Here is a 15,959-nt window from a genome sequence, read left to right on the forward strand (position 1 = left end):
GTGTAAAAAATGCACCTCGATTCAATGTTTACAACTTAAAAAAAAAAAAAAAAAACAGGGTCCTACTCAAATGAAACATTTTCCAGCAGAAGGTTTTTCATCAATTGCTGTAGTAAGGTCTTTGAAGTTTAAGCCAGTCACCCATTGCGAAAATAGGACAGATCAAGTCCATTTGAGCAAGGTCCAATGTCAACCTTAACTATGACATTTACCAGTTTGAAAGCCATGGCTTTTAAAGACATTGGGGAGGTTTGCTGTTTTCAAATTGCTGGGAAGATTTTATAGTGCATTTCACCCATCATCTCACAGCTACACAATGTTGATTAACATGCAGAATGCCCAATGATGGCATGAACGGTGATTTAAAAACTGCCCTTATGATGTAAGACAGGACTCCTACAAAAACAGCAACCATGAGACTGTAGACTAGGGATGCATGTTGACCATAATTTTAGCTGGGGGCTTTTTGTTGTTCGAAAAAAGTGGAGTGGTCCCAAGAAAGAAGATGTCTTGTCAAGATATTTAATGCCAAAGTAAAGGGATACTAAGCACCTTTATTCGTGAGGAAAAACGATGTTCAAACTGGACATTTGCAAAGGCTTGTTCCTCTTTTGTATTGTTGTCATATAACACAGAGACACCCTTGATTACATTAGCATATAAAAAGGCACACCTTTACTTTTAGGTCCTTCTGACTGAGATACATAGTTTGAACCTTGTTCAGTCAGGAAAGATGAGTTTAATCAGATTTCCTTGCAATTTTTCTTAAAAATAAAAATAAGGATTTGATTAATTGGTGAACTTTTGATGTGATGCTGTTCAATTTGAACCCCAATAGCATGATGTGAATGGAACTAAATGGAGTACAGTGAATAATATTCCCCGGCTTTCCTTGCAAAATGCTCCACAGTCACTAAAGTATGCGTATATGTGTGGTTTGATTTACGCAGCAGTGGCTAAGACCCATTAGCAATGACATAACATACCCTCCATACAGGAACTGATTTACGTGTTCAATAAGCCTGGCTAGCTTTCATTTGCGTCTTGCTCCCATTTCACTCCTTTATTCCTGACAGCAGCAAAAAGAAAGGCCAAAGCGAGAAGAGTGGAATCTGTCCTGTGTGGACGTCTTTAGTGCTGAAACTTGCTCGGTGAATGCTGTGAATGTACTGGGTCATCTTTTTAAAAAATTAATAATTCAGTGTTTCTTGAGGAGACAATGTTCCAGAGTGGTTCTTTGCTTTTTCGAGATTAATTCATTCCATTACTGGGTTCGTAACTAAAAACAATCATCATACTCCTTCTGGTGAGCATAGTTTTGCCACCAGTTCGTTGCAAGTTGTGTTGGGTTTTTTTTTTTTTTACGTGGACAACATGTTACTGTATGACTTCATGTTTATTTTGACAATATAATTCAACTAGAAGTGGCAATAAAAAAAATGAAGCCTCGTTTAGGAGGTCTCTTCATCATTTACTAAATTGTTTCTTGTTGGGTGAAGTTCAAAGTATGCTAAGTTTCCAACCACCTCTCCACACAGTACTAGTGATTTTATCTATAAATTTGCTTACAAGCAAGAAAAAAAACATCTTTAAGAATTCTTAAATGAAGTACGTCTAATTCCTTTTATCACTTATCTGATTGTTTTGGCTTCTACATATATATATGTACACAATTTATGACTAAATGTATTTCAAATATGGATAATTTGGGATAAGTTATGATAGACAGCTTATTTTATTTATTTGTTTAAATGCAAACCGGTTTCTATTACATTCCTAAATATATGGATGTGATAAAAATGGAAGCAATATATCATGTCAGGTGTGATAACCATCTCACCAGCCGCGGTTCTCTATCAGTGAGTCCGTGGCTCAGCTGACCTGAGATTGACCACACACAGAAGGATTTGTGAGTATAGATATTGAGGAGATTAATCATGTACAATTGTCTGCCCTGCCCATTTTCGAAGGCGCATCACATGCAACAGGATAACACTTTTGGACAATGATTGCCAAAACTATGGTCTTGGCCGAATTTTTAGTTTGCGAGATGGCAAAATGCTCAAATTGTGTCATTCCCACCAATGTATGTGTTGTGACAAAAATTGTTTAATTTCTCAAATGTTCAAAGTGATTTTGAAGCGGGCTGATGTGAGCGTAAAAGCAGTAATAACCTTTCCAATAAGTGAGTGGTGGGGTTTTTCACATAATACGCCTGAATTTGTGTGACTTTTAATAAAGAGTTTTGTTATTTCCTAATTTTTCGGTAGTTTGAATAATGTCACAATGCTGTTTAGTGCATTGTGGGTCCCAGGAAATTTGCATAGAAAGGACATTGTGGTATTAGCCTTTGCTAAAATGGCAAACCGAGTGATTTTTGCAGTGGTGGGGACGGGCCAGAAAAAGATTAAGACTTTCTGGGTATAACCCAAAGATTCAGAACTTGCTAGTTCTTGGCTTGAGCCCAGGTTTTCAGCACTTATTTTAAAACAAGTTTCATGTATTTCAAAGAAAATCATTAAAATGACCTCACAGCATCTTTACGCAATCTTCTTTCTATTGGTATGCACTATTTAAAAAAAGATTGGAATTCCTATAACATGTTATGTATGTAGCGTTTTCTTTCCGGTTTGGGGGCTATATCCTAAAATGCTTGTTCAGCAAATATAACATGAAAGAAACCTGCAGAATGAGGAGGTAGATTGAAGGTACCAAGAGATGTCTTACTAAATGTACAATCTATAAAAGCTGAACTAACAGTGACCAGGTCATTGGAGCAGCACAGTGATCGTTTTTTTGAGGAGGAGGACAACTTTTGTGGACTGGAGAATGGTATGATGCACCAGTCAGTGTAGGCAGAGAAACAATCAATAGAATTATATCTCAGGCTAAACCACATATAACCTGTTTGAGAAAAAAAAATGCACTGAAAGTCAGACAGAGAAAAGTTTCAGTAAACATGATGCAACTTATCTGTAGCGGATGTAAAAATATCAGCTAATACTACTGGTACTGATAGTACTGCTACTTCTACTAATGGTACTACTAATACTACAGCTCATAGTATCCCCACCCACTTTCACTTGTTCACGAAACTAGGATCACCATGCTGATGGCTGCTTAAATATCTGATAATTACTTTGTGTTTTTATTAAAGATAACTGTCTTTTGGTGCAAAATCACACCCAATTAGAGTGTTTAAACCTGGAATCGAAAAAAAAATACACATTGGGATGCATGTCACTGAATAAAAATGGGAATTCACCAGAAAGCAATTGTATACAAGTATCAACTCAACTCATTATGTCTCAGGAGGAATACATGGTAATAAAATACAGAGCATCTATTTATAAGTAGTGGGCACTTATAGTTATCTTTTGTATCAGCTAAGACAAACACGAGGCAGACTGAATTATTAGTCATTTTTTGGTATATGGGTCATTTTATTCTCGATATCCCATATCATGTTTTTAAACAAAATTGATTTTTCAACTTTGGTGCAATAAAGAATTTTGGTTGTCTGACCATGCTGTTTTTTTTTATTTAACTGCCTTTTATCTGAGAGACAGTCCATGCATTAGAGTTGATTTATCAATAGTTCTCCTCCCTGGTTCCATCATCAAGTGTCTATTCTGCACACTACCTTTGTTTCTGGAATAACGGACGCCCCTTATGTTATGATATTGGTTTGAATTATGCAATGCCGATCCCTGGCGGGAAGATGATGAACTACATGTTGAACACATCAATGCAAAAATAGATTGGTGGGTAACAATGAAGATGAATTGGGTAAAAGTGCAGACAAATTATTCATTCCTTTTCTGCACCAATTATCCTCACCACAGTCGAGGGGGGTGCTGGAGCCTATCCCAGCCAACTACGGGTGAATCTGTTGCCAGCCAATCGCAGGGTATAGGTAGACGGACAACCATTCAGGCTCAGTGTATTATTGTACCCGGAAAAACCCACAGAAGCCCGGTGAGAACATGAAAACTCCACATAGTGAAGGCCTACCAGTCCTGGAACTTTTTAACATACCTTGTAGAATGTAGGTGGTCACAGATTGAGATTAGGGAGGGATAAAAAGGGTTGGTCTCACCTGTTTCTTTCAATTCCTACACGTGTGGTGGATTCTTTCCACATGAATGAGCGAATTCAATCTCCGGTCGACAAAGCAGCGGATGAACTCTGCTCCGATGGTTTTCATTTTACCTTCACAATCGTTTGCCATAACCAGACAAAAGTGAGCTAGAAAGGCCTGCTGAAAAAAAATCACGTTAGTCCAGAAACAAGTTTTGTTCTCTCAATGGAAGTCAGTATGGTTTCGTACCTGGTCGAGAATTTCAGCTTTAAAATCCGGAAATTTCATTTGATGGTGAAAAGCAAATGCAGCCAACACTATTGATCTGAGAAATTCAATTTAGTTCTTAGACTGCGTTTCTCTGACTCGCCACTCAATGAGCGGATTAATTGAAGACTAGGAAATCCGGTCATGGAAGACAAAAAGACAATGTTTTTTTTAACTATTTAGCTCATATTTACTTTGTTAGCCTCACCAATAACTGCTCCCAAAACCATTTTTAATAATATAACTGCGTTAGCACCTTGAGCTTGTCTTTAAACGTTATTGTATTGTACAGAACAAACACCAACTGCCTGTCCGGATTAGATCGTAGATAGTTATTCAATTCGTAAGAAGAATGCTGGATTGGAAAACATTTTTAGTGGGAGCGAAAATAATGAATTGAACTATGAATGATACATTTCCCTCCAATCACTTTTCACAACTCCAAGCGGTCTTTTAACATCCCTGCCATAAAATTCTGCTTGTTATTAGCAAGATTGCATTGGAGGGACGAAATACCAAGCACATAGCTGTTTACAAAGCAACCTTACTATAAACCTTCATGCACGTATTGGCAGCTAGTCCCCACTTTACAATCCCCAGACAGCAATTCTCCCGCAACAATTGAGTTTAACACGATCCATAAAGGCTTTTATCCCAAAGTGAAGTATGACTGTCTCAACCACTCAGATGAATTGCTAATTGCGTGCAGTGATTTAATGTTATTTATTCCTCAGCAAAGGTTTTATGTTGGACCAAATTAAGCATATTGGATTTGTTGCACCTGGTGAGGCAGTTGGTTATGACAGTGTGATGCTTGAAAGGGACCAATAGTAAAGCCACCAAATATGCTTGAAGACATGAGATGAGAAAATATCATCGTACATGCTCAGATACACTGTGGTCAACAAAGTTTTGGGGATTATTAGCAATGTTCACATCCTTTCAGATAAGCATGTTCCTCTTCTCATTTAGTATGGTTGTTGTAGTGACATATCTACAATGATGCAGTCACTTAGGACCTTATTTGCAGGAGTTGGCATTTTCTTCTCCAGAATAAAACTACAATTGTTTTGTTGCATTTTATGCCTGCAGCTGACTGATGTAAGAAAATAAATCAGTCATTGGGTTAATAAGATCTGGTCATTTTTTACAGTACAAACATCAAAAATCAGTCTGAAAGAGTGCCACTTTGACAAGTCCGTGAGGTCAACATGACTGGATTCATACTAGAAATCAAACATTTCACTCTGCTTCTTTGCTAGTTTGGCCACCTCTTGTCGTATCGCCTGTACAAGTGCAGAAGTGGAGAGGTTGCTTAGGGGTATGCTGTCAGTGTCCTTCCCCACTTGCTGCAAGCTTTTCTGGGATGCTGTGCTCTGGACGGCGGGCTGTTGGTCCAAAGCCTGTGTGTACTGTAGGGGCAGTAGGGAGGGGCTCCCTTGTGGGTAGCGAGGATGAGGAAAAGCCTCGATATATCCTGGCAAAGGGAGCTATTAAAAAAAAAAAAAATTGCCATAATTCAGCATTGTAGATATCAATAAAAACCTTAGTTTTAAAAAAGAAAAAAGGAATTTAATAAGAAGTTTTGGGTTGATGAACTATAACATTGCCTTGAGAAGCGACTTCATTTATGCGAAAGACCAACACAAAATGGCAAAAAAGTACTAGTATAAATATATATATATATATATATATATATATATATATATATATATATATATATATATATATATATATATATATATATATATATATATATATATATATATATATATATATATATATATATATATATATATATATATATATATATATATATATATATATATATATAAATCATCTATTTATTCGTATTTCTGCTTCTGAGTTTGTGTTGTGGTTCTATTCCTCAACGGCTTCCCATTCATAACAACATTAGCCCTTGTTTAGGTCATTATGTTAACATGCGATAATCCAGCAATCATTGGATATATATGTATATAAAGTGAATAGAAAGTAATTAAAATCATGTAAACATTTCTTAACACTCCAAAGTTGCATGCCGCTTTGTGTTCATCTTTCATAAGATATTCCAATGAACTATATGCACAGTATATTTGACCCTAATAGATGGGAAAGTGGAGTGGGTATGTACGTATACTTTAGTAAACCACTGGAAAACAACATTATAGCTTTGACTTTCAGTCCACCAGCTTAATGTGGAATCTCAGAAGCATTTCTGCTGCAGGGCTTTAAGATTTTGAGCAACAACTTGAATAGAAGAGCTGCAGTAACACTTAAAAACAGACAATATAAATATAGTCATATTTTTAGGTCTTGCCTAGAACAACTAATGCTTGCTTAAAGAAGAGAAGAAAAGTTTGCTCAGTGTACACTAGAGTGCATCCATCTGCCTCCCATACTGGCTTGGGGGGCCAATTCGAGCACAAACAAAAGTAAAGCCCAGCAAAATTATGATGGAATGAATATAGGCAGTGAGACTAAAATGTTTTTCTTTCCTTTTTGCTTCTCTTTCATTGTCATCATTTTGTTTATCATAAAGTATAAAAGTATGTCTCATTTTCTCATTAAAAGACTTCAATTGTATTTTCTCTTTTAAATGTGGAGGACTGGAAGAAAATGTTTGTTTTTTTTTTACTTTAAATTGCGAGCAGGGTCGGGAATTAATTAAAGTCATTTTTCAAGGCATGTTCATAAAACTGGACATTTTCAATTAAATTAGTTACAGCTTCAGTGTGTTTCTTACAGAGTCTGTCCACTGATGTGACACATCTTCTGGCTCAGGAGGATAAGACATCCAAGAAGGACTGTGGTACGAAGTGGGCGAAGCAGACACATAATAGTCCGAGTAGCCCGACCTGCTGGCTGGGATGGAATAGACGGCCGTTATTGGGTTTCCTGAAGAGGTGGAGTACATGAAAGAGGGGAACAAATTATGACTTAGTAAATTTAAAATGTCCCTCAGCCCATTGTCCACTCACCTGAGTAGTTAGACACAGGCTGCTCTATAGTGATGGATGGAAGTGCTGCCCTGGAGCTTGGCCCATATGGGTTATTGTCATTTGGATTCTGCATTTCTTTGACGGATGTTTGAGAGCTCCTTCCCTTAGGTCCCAGGTCAGAAATGGAACTAAAAAGAATTACAGAACATTAAGGCAGATTTATACCAAGCAGTTGGCACTAGAGGGCAGACACACTACATGTGGATGAGCTTTTTGATCATTAACATTCTTGCCATACCTCAATGCACTAGTTCAATATTAAAACGTATACGAGGCTGGAATCACGCTGGTCACAGTACATTACCTAGAGAATATCAAGTCCCTGATGGGAAGTACATTGACTATGCAGCAGACAGGGTGTGTACGGTACTGTACGTATATGAAAGAACTAATGAGAATTACCGTCTTAAGGAGGTGCCGGGAGGTGGTCCAGTGCGAGGGGGTAAAGGAGGAGGAGAGCTAATTGCCATGTCAGGCAGCTGAGTGAAGTGAAAGGCCTGCAAAGAATAATGAAAGATGTTTAAGTTTGCATAAGCATGATCTTTTGAGGCAGACGTGCTCAAACTTTTTTTTATTTGTAAAAAAAAAAAATCAATCTTATCTTATTTGGTAGGATTAGCAATAGTACATGCATGGTGGAAAACTGCAACAATACACTTTCTAAAGGCTAAACTACATATGGTGGTTTTAAACACCCAATACCTAATTATCTTGATAACGAGCCTAAACTAGGAGGGTGCGTAATTATATAGTACATACAGTGAAAACAAATACAAGCACAAGTGAAAATAACAGTTAATTGTAGCATTATGTGGGTAAAAAAACTAAACAAACACAAATGAATGGCTACTAGGGACATAGTTTTGACACCCCTGATCAGTCATGCTTACTAATTATATCACCGTTCTTACTGGTTTAGGCAAACTGCACTGGTAGACATCTGATCCATAAGACGAGCCACACTGCAATCCTCCGCGACCACAGCTTATTGTGCCCGGGGCACTGGTCACCACATCTGCATAGGGAAGTGAAGGTGGAGCGGCGCTGTATTGATCAGGCGGGGGACGGTGGTGGTGAGAGTGCCTTCCGGATGTGGAGTGTCCCCCCGAGGCCAGGCTGAATGCCTCCTCCAAGAGCAGGTGCATCTGCTGCCGCACTTCATCAATGGATGGCTGTGAGCTCAGGGTGGACGTTTGTGACTGGCCTTTCAGACCACGGCCGTACACCGAGCCCCTCTGATCCAGTAAATGGTCGACATTTGTCTCTTCAATTAACTCAGGCTCGGTCTAGAATGAAAATCAATGAAATGTAACCATGTATTATTTCTAAATCACATTTTTCTTCGCCTCAGCAAAACATTACCACGCCATATGGTTTACAATGCTTCCTTTCAAAACCATTCACCTTTCCTGTATCTTAAATGAGAAATAAAAGCAAGTTGCGGCTGCCCTATTACCTGTGAAAATATAAAATTACCCAACCTGCTGTATTCTCATTAATCTGCCCCAACCCACAAAAAGCAAAACATCTGCAGTGACTGAGATTTCAACTACGCTGATCCTCTTGCAATACAAAAAAACAGGAAGGCTGTAATGTGAAATAAGATGATGTATGAAGTAATGACTTCTGCACACAGCACAAGAAAACACAATTAAGATGTCTGGAAGTGTTTGTGCAAATCTTCTCTACTCAAGTCTTTGTTATTGCTACGTAGTGTATTGCACAGAATAAGAATGAATGGCAGATTCTAAAATTCACATAACAGAACATTTCCAGAGGAACATTATCCATATTAATACTAACTCCATTTTTTTTGTTCCTGGGTTAGTCTATAGTACATTTGAATAAATGTACAGCATCTCTTTTCAAAGCTAGACAAAATGTAAAGTAGTGTGAGGTAGAGATGGGCAGTGGCATTTCAGTCACTGATAACACCGCTTATGTATTTGATGTACAAAAGAATAGCTCACAGTAAAAACACAGAGGGAACCATTTGACCCATTACACTAGAGGGCCAACAACAACCACAATGAAACGATGAAAGATGGCAGCAAGAAGCAGTCAGACGGATATGCATTATACAGTGTACCTAAATTATTCTCTTCTAGCATTACATTGGCCAAGAAGGTACACATCTAATCAGATTAGGACAATGCATTTCACTATACATTAAAATGGGTAAATATAATTTAAGCTTATTACAGTAATGATCATTCTGATATACAATAAAACATGTGTTTTCAAGGATCAATGACGATTGGAAAATATTCCTAAGAGGGAATACCTCTCCCTCTAGTGATAAATGAAAGAAGTAGAGTTCAGTTGTATTTAACTTTTAGGTTTGCTTAAGTTCAATTGATGGAAGGTATGGTACAGAATGGTAAGATATATCATAGCTAAACTTGATCTTATTTAAAAGAAAATATGGCCTTTTCATAGCATACATTTCAGTTGTTTTTTTATAGTTTGTTATGGGATTTTCTCTAATGTCTCAAAAGGTGAATGTCACACACTGTGATATGGCAACTTACATCATATCCACTGTTCCGGATGCCTTTCCTGGGTCTCTCCCTCATCACAAGCAAATCCATCTCAGTTCCTCCAGGACTTGGACTGTTTAGGCTCTGTCTGCTGTGATACGATGTCTGTCCTACTTGATTATGCCTGCAGCATTCATTAGAAAAAAAAACGTCACCAGTTGTATTACCATGATATATCATGCCGTGTTATCCAGTATTATTTTTATTCCCAGGTCATACAGCAATTGGTTCCAAATTTAGGCAACTACCGTGATAAATAGAGCTTCAGTGTATTATTTAGAACTGGAGCAGCCAAGCAGTAATGAGAGGGCTTTCAAAACAAATCAATTAAAAGCCATGTATTTGTTTTAGTGTACCTTGTGCGTGACAAGAGGTTTTATGATGCCAGAAAACATAAATAAGTAGAGATAGAGAATGATTTCAGTTATGTGAATTCCACTGAATCATTGCTCATCAAGATTGATGAGAAAATATCATTTGATACCACAGTAAAATTAAAGTATACTATATTGGGGATCCGTGAATTCATCTACATTTGTATAGTATAATGTATTATGCACATTATTATTTCACACTCTTTATGAAATCCAAATTCAACTTTCTCTGTACAAATAAATATTGTAACTCGGATAATTATAAAGCGTTTTCACCTCACGTAAGACTTGACGAAGGTAGAATTTCGCTCATCAGGCTCCACTCTCTCCTGGCCATGCCGCTCCGAGAGGGCCCGGCTGTTGTAACTACTGCCATCCAAAGGGAAAATGTCAGAATAGCCCTTCTTCTTGGCCTTTACCCTTAGCTTGTTCCTGTAGTGCTCAGCGTCTGCTCGCTGCCTCTGAGCTAAATTCACCTATTGGAATGGAGGTAGGAGGTGGGGGGGAAAAGGCAATTATAAAAAGGTAATTTTGGTAATAGGGTGAGAGAGCTCATGGACTGTTATTACAGCACTCAGAAAACAGATCTCTTTACATAGAGTTGAAAATTTGCCACCTTTGAATCAATTGACGACTTGAAGATATTGTTTCAATGTTTGAAAAGCGAGAAATTCTACCATAATATGTTCGATATAACCATGAAGCATAATTTAATAAGTATGGATGTGAGTGTGAAATGACTAGTGGTCAAAATATGCCATGCAATTTGTTTAAGAAAAATCTCAGGCAATTATTTACCTCTCCATTGAGCATAGCAGACTTGCGATCAGAAGAAAGATGTTGTGAATAGTTGAGTTGCGCCGTCATGGGTTTTATTGAAATAAGCTGCAGGGAGCCAGACGAAGTGTCATATGAATCTGGAAAAAAAGTAGATTCGCTCAGAATAAGCAACAATGAACTATTTAGCATTTTTTTTAAAGTCACAGAAGTATTTGAAATATGGTCTTGAAATCATAAATCTGCATCTGACAGGCAAGGATGTGAGGCATTCTACGAACATGTACATGATTAGTGGTGTGGAAAGTAGAAGCACAGATTGGCGAGTTAACCAATGTTCTAATTAGTCAGAGTTGGCGCGCCTTAATGACATGTCAAGTGGATAGTTACACAGCACTTATTGGTGACATGCATTAATAATGTGCACTTTTTATGCAAAAGAATCACGCCCATCAGTGCATATTGCTGAGTTGTCATATTTCTGTTATCACAAATGCAGGAAAGATACATATGATCTTTTTGTCAGGGTACATTTATATGTATAATGTGTCAAAAAATGTATATGTTTCACAGATGACCACTAGACCTTGTTTCATGAAGCTTGAATGATTTAGTATTTACGATTGTGTGACGCTCACCGTCTCTTTTACGTGTTTCCTCCATTGTCGTTTTTTGCTGTGCTGTGACTTTCGGTGCCGCCAAGCGCCTGACGGAATTCCGCCGCTCTGATTCGCTGCTGATGACGGAACCGTCTTCGCTCAACAACTTGCTGCAAGTAACCATAGCAACAAGGAGGCGGTGAGCTCTGAGAAAAGCCGGGCTCGAGGCCACATTATGTCACTCTTCCCTTTAACAACCTCACCTTCCCAAACATATTGAATTAAACTACCAGTTGTTTGCCCCTAAATTCATTTGGAACACCAGTCTAACGTAGAACTATGACACAGTGTCTGCCTACAATTTAGTCTTGAATCCAGCAACATACTTTGATACTTATTAAATAATAAAATGTTATTACCTATTATTGATGTGATCGTGCTCTAAAAATGAGCTTTTTTTCATTATTATTTCACCATGATTTTTTATTTTTTCCATAATTAAATGATTGGCTATAGTGATTGGTAAATGATCATTCGATAACAATTAAAATTGAGTCAATGTAAAGTGCTGCCACCGACAATGAATGAGTTAATGGTTGATAATCTCTGAATATTAGCAGACGCATTGCTGCGTCTGTTTTATTTTAGAGAATGGTGAGATAGGACCTCATTTTCCTAATAATTAAAAAAGTGCTGGCTCTGCCCGCATCGTTTTAAAGGGCTTCTAAACGCAGCATTATGGCTGGAATTAGAGCCGCGCCGACAGTGACATCAAAGCGCCGCAGTCCATCCCTTATTTGTCTGCAAAGAATGATAACAGCGAAGGGAGAGTCAGAGGAACAGAAGATGCCCTCCCTGCTCCCACTGATGCCGCGCTGAGTGGCCTCAACAAAGACGTGCACTGTGTGATAATGGAGACATAAAGAATACATTTACATTGGCTGCATGAGCGGGGGAAGCTGGGTTAAATGATATGTAGAATCACAAATGTTAAGAAGGAAATGGCAGGATTGAAAATCTTTCCTTTGGGAAAATGAGGCATAATGCAGATAACGGTGACTTCATTCGACATAAAAGTGGGAGCACATTACGTAAGTTTTTGAAATGATTGGTCAAAATGAACCCTTCCTAATTTCACTCATCATACTGCATATTTCGATCAATACATCATCATCCAAGTATTTTTGGCCTTTGTCCTCACAGGTGAACTCAGGACAGGAAGTAAGATAAACCTACTACAGATTGGACTGGACTGTTTAACAGCCACTTGCACAGTAAGTATATAGACAAACATAACATAGTATGCTTCTTGTGTGACTATTTATTATGACTCTGCACTTTCATTATTGCATGCTATTATGCAGATTAGTAAGATTTTGGTTAGACCACGAGATGGACTGATTAGATACATAAAGCGAGACTTAAATCCTGCTAGCAGCTTTAAAAAATCCCTCCAAAAATGTTTAATTTTAGCTATCTAACTGCCATTGAGAGTCAGTTATTGAGGTGATCTGATCTTGCATAAGTCAACTATAATATGGTACAGTATTACTCTGTTCCAGCACTGGATTTAAAATGGATGCAAGGCTCTATTTAGATTGTAAAATGAAGATAACATAATAATGTCTGACTCATGATTGGCAAAAGTGAGTCATCCTGACGTCAAAGGCAAAACCAGCTTTCTCCTAATATTGCCCATTCTGTCACATATATTTAAGTTTAATCTCTTTAACCGTGCTCTAAAATTGAATCCAGTCTTTGAGAAATTCTGCCCTTTTTGTGAAACAATCAGTCATGATTTAACATGACAATTCATTTCCAGAACAGCACTATTTGCTATCGAATATATGGAGTGGTCACTTTGACCAGACACAGATTTCTGCTTGTGCCTGTTTATTTTTCAACATTAATTCATTAGGAGGCAATTCGTGTTTCAAAACGGGCTAGCATTCTGTGGGTATACCTATGACAGTTGAATAGATGTGAAAATAGTACCTTTTGTTTTTGTCATTGGTGAGGTTTGCCTTGTTTGATGTGCCGTCGTATTTTAAAGACTTCTCCAATGAAAGTGGCGTATCCCGAATTTTTAGGGACAACATCAAAGTATCTTGACTATCCGGTAGAGTCTCCTCATCTCCTCCCTGTTGCCCCAAATGCTGTTTTGCATAGTCAAAACCTTGAACCGGCTGAGAAGAAGGATGAAAAATAAAAGATTCAATTATAGAAGCAATAAGAAACAGTAGTTCTTATTTTATACTTGCATGGGAGAACCTAAGTGAGTGCTCACAAAAAGTTAGAGCGGATTTACCAGTGAACCGAAACTGAACTTCACATAGAACTTCATTTGACCTTCTCTAATACCACTATATCTAATAAACCCAATTTTGGAGTGTCTACCATCCCAGTATTTCAATGATTTAAGAACTAAAATAAATTCAGTATTTAGAATATTACTAAAGTTGTTCGGATATCCAAAAGTAGGTAAAATTGCAACTCATGTTTCACAGAAAATGAGAAACAAAAACTGTTTACCTCACTGCTATGACTTCAACTGGAGAAGATAAATTGATTTAACTAAAGCCCTTTTCATCTTCATCCAATTTTATGTCCAATAAACATTCATGCTGGGTGGGGATTAGATGAGATTGGCAAATTTTCATAAAAAAATAATGATGGATTTAAACATTAAAATATTTCATGGGAAATGTGGGAGGAATGATTTAATGTAAGATAGGTAGTATTCGCAAGACACACACACAAACACGCTCTCTGAGTGAATGACATTTTTTCAAACGTAACCACCTGGTGTTGCAAAATCAATGTAACACTCCACTGTACAAGCTCTATCTTTGTACTAGGATATGTTCCCTGATATAGTCTATAGAAATCACTAAATATTTATTCATCCATTGTGTATATTTTGCATTCCATCTAACTCACACTCATATTAAGGGGAAATTTAGTGTTCAACCAGACTACGCTGCATGTTTTGGGGAGGTGTGAGGATAACAGAGTACCCATAGAAAACCCACACAAGCCTGGGGAGAACATGCAAACTCCCCACAGGAAAGTCCAGACTTTGAATAAAACCCTTTATCTCAAAATTGTGGGGCCAAAGCGCTAACCACTCGCCAATGGGCTTTTTCAGTTTTGTGGAAATTAATTTTCACTGCAGTATATTATGCTCGTCACAATAAAGTATGCCCCATTTTAAGGGGAGGTCATAATGAGGCAGGTTTTTTCCTCATGCGAAAATCACAATACGATCAATGGTGTATTGCAGTAACAGTGGATTATACAGGAAGTAGTGTAGTATTTTATTGGTATCAATAAAGTAGAAAATGTGCTGATGGTGGTGCTTTTTGTTTTCATTCATTGACTCTGATCCTTTCGGGTGAAGAGAAGAAAGACTCAGCAAAAAAAATGCACACAGGAGGGGCTCAAATGAGTTTGGGAGGGATATATCAACACCCAGCCTCTTTGCAATTTTCTAAGTTTACACATTTGTGCTTCATAACCACTCCACGAAAAAGGCTGCATGTATCCGTCAAGTAACATCTGGAGAATGCTTGAGGCCAATTGTCTTTCATCCAAGAGAGTCCAATTGGAAAAAAACTGTTAGCGCTCCAAGGAACTGGTAGGTTTTCATCAGCACGGCATAAAATACAGCATAGTAAATTGCTTTCAACACCTGATTTGGCACCTCACAAAGATGGAAAATGCTTTACCTGGTGATAGTAGTTGACATCCCTACGATACGCCATCTGAAAATGAGGTAAAGTGTTAATAGTTTATAATTAAAATTGGAGATAATTCCACCTTGACATCCGGTATAGCTATAATAAGGTTCATTTTGATCATGGAGAAATAAATCAAAGATTGATTGGAAAGAATAGTTGGAAAGATGCATCAATTCAGAGGTAGATCATAGTTTGATCCTTTACTTTTAATCATCACAGTCAATCCATATTATATCACTGAGAAATAAATTCTATCCATCCATTTTCCATAATGTTCGGGAAGCTGGTACATATATTCCCTAGTGACCGTGGGTGAAAGGCTGACTAGTTGGCGATCAATCACACAATGTGCTGGATATAAAGAGAAGGACAATGCAGCTACATGGCCATAGGAATTGGGATTAAGCACCAAATTAGCCTGCAATTTGAAACACTGTTGAAAATAGCACAACAAACTAAACAACAGTGTCTCTCATAAGGATTCAAACATCAAAGGACAATAACATGCTGATATAAATTACACACAGTGTGAAATGGTAGTAATAATAATAGTATAATGTGATATGAAATGGATGCTTT

At 37.6% G+C, this 15,959-nt stretch overlaps 1 protein-coding gene across 1 annotated transcript in view; it reads right to left on the minus strand.

The window, feature by feature from the left end:
- Positions 1–5,052: 5,052 nt before the first annotated feature.
- Positions 5,053–15,959, minus strand: part of kiaa1549lb (KIAA1549-like b) — a 37,985-nt gene continuing 27,078 nt past the window's right edge. The window contains exons 12-22 of the mRNA XM_077714108.1: positions 15,369–15,404; positions 13,636–13,826; positions 11,680–11,810; positions 11,063–11,181; positions 10,541–10,740; positions 9,882–10,014; positions 8,262–8,636; positions 7,753–7,847; positions 7,330–7,478; positions 7,095–7,246; positions 5,053–5,838 (exon numbers count right to left, since the gene is read on the minus strand). Coding sequence (XP_077570234.1) covers positions 5,575–5,838; positions 7,095–7,246; positions 7,330–7,478; positions 7,753–7,847; positions 8,262–8,636; positions 9,882–10,014; positions 10,541–10,740; positions 11,063–11,181; positions 11,680–11,810; positions 13,636–13,826; positions 15,369–15,404 — 1,845 coding nt within the window. The 3' untranslated portion in view covers positions 5,053–5,574. The remainder of the gene's footprint in view (positions 5,839–7,094; positions 7,247–7,329; positions 7,479–7,752; positions 7,848–8,261; positions 8,637–9,881; positions 10,015–10,540; positions 10,741–11,062; positions 11,182–11,679; positions 11,811–13,635; positions 13,827–15,368; positions 15,405–15,959) is intronic.

The sequence above is a fragment of the Stigmatopora nigra genome, chromosome 3, assembly GCF_051989575.1.
Source record: "Stigmatopora nigra isolate UIUO_SnigA chromosome 3, RoL_Snig_1.1, whole genome shotgun sequence".
NCBI classification, from domain to species: domain Eukaryota; kingdom Metazoa; phylum Chordata; class Actinopteri; order Syngnathiformes; family Syngnathidae; genus Stigmatopora; species Stigmatopora nigra.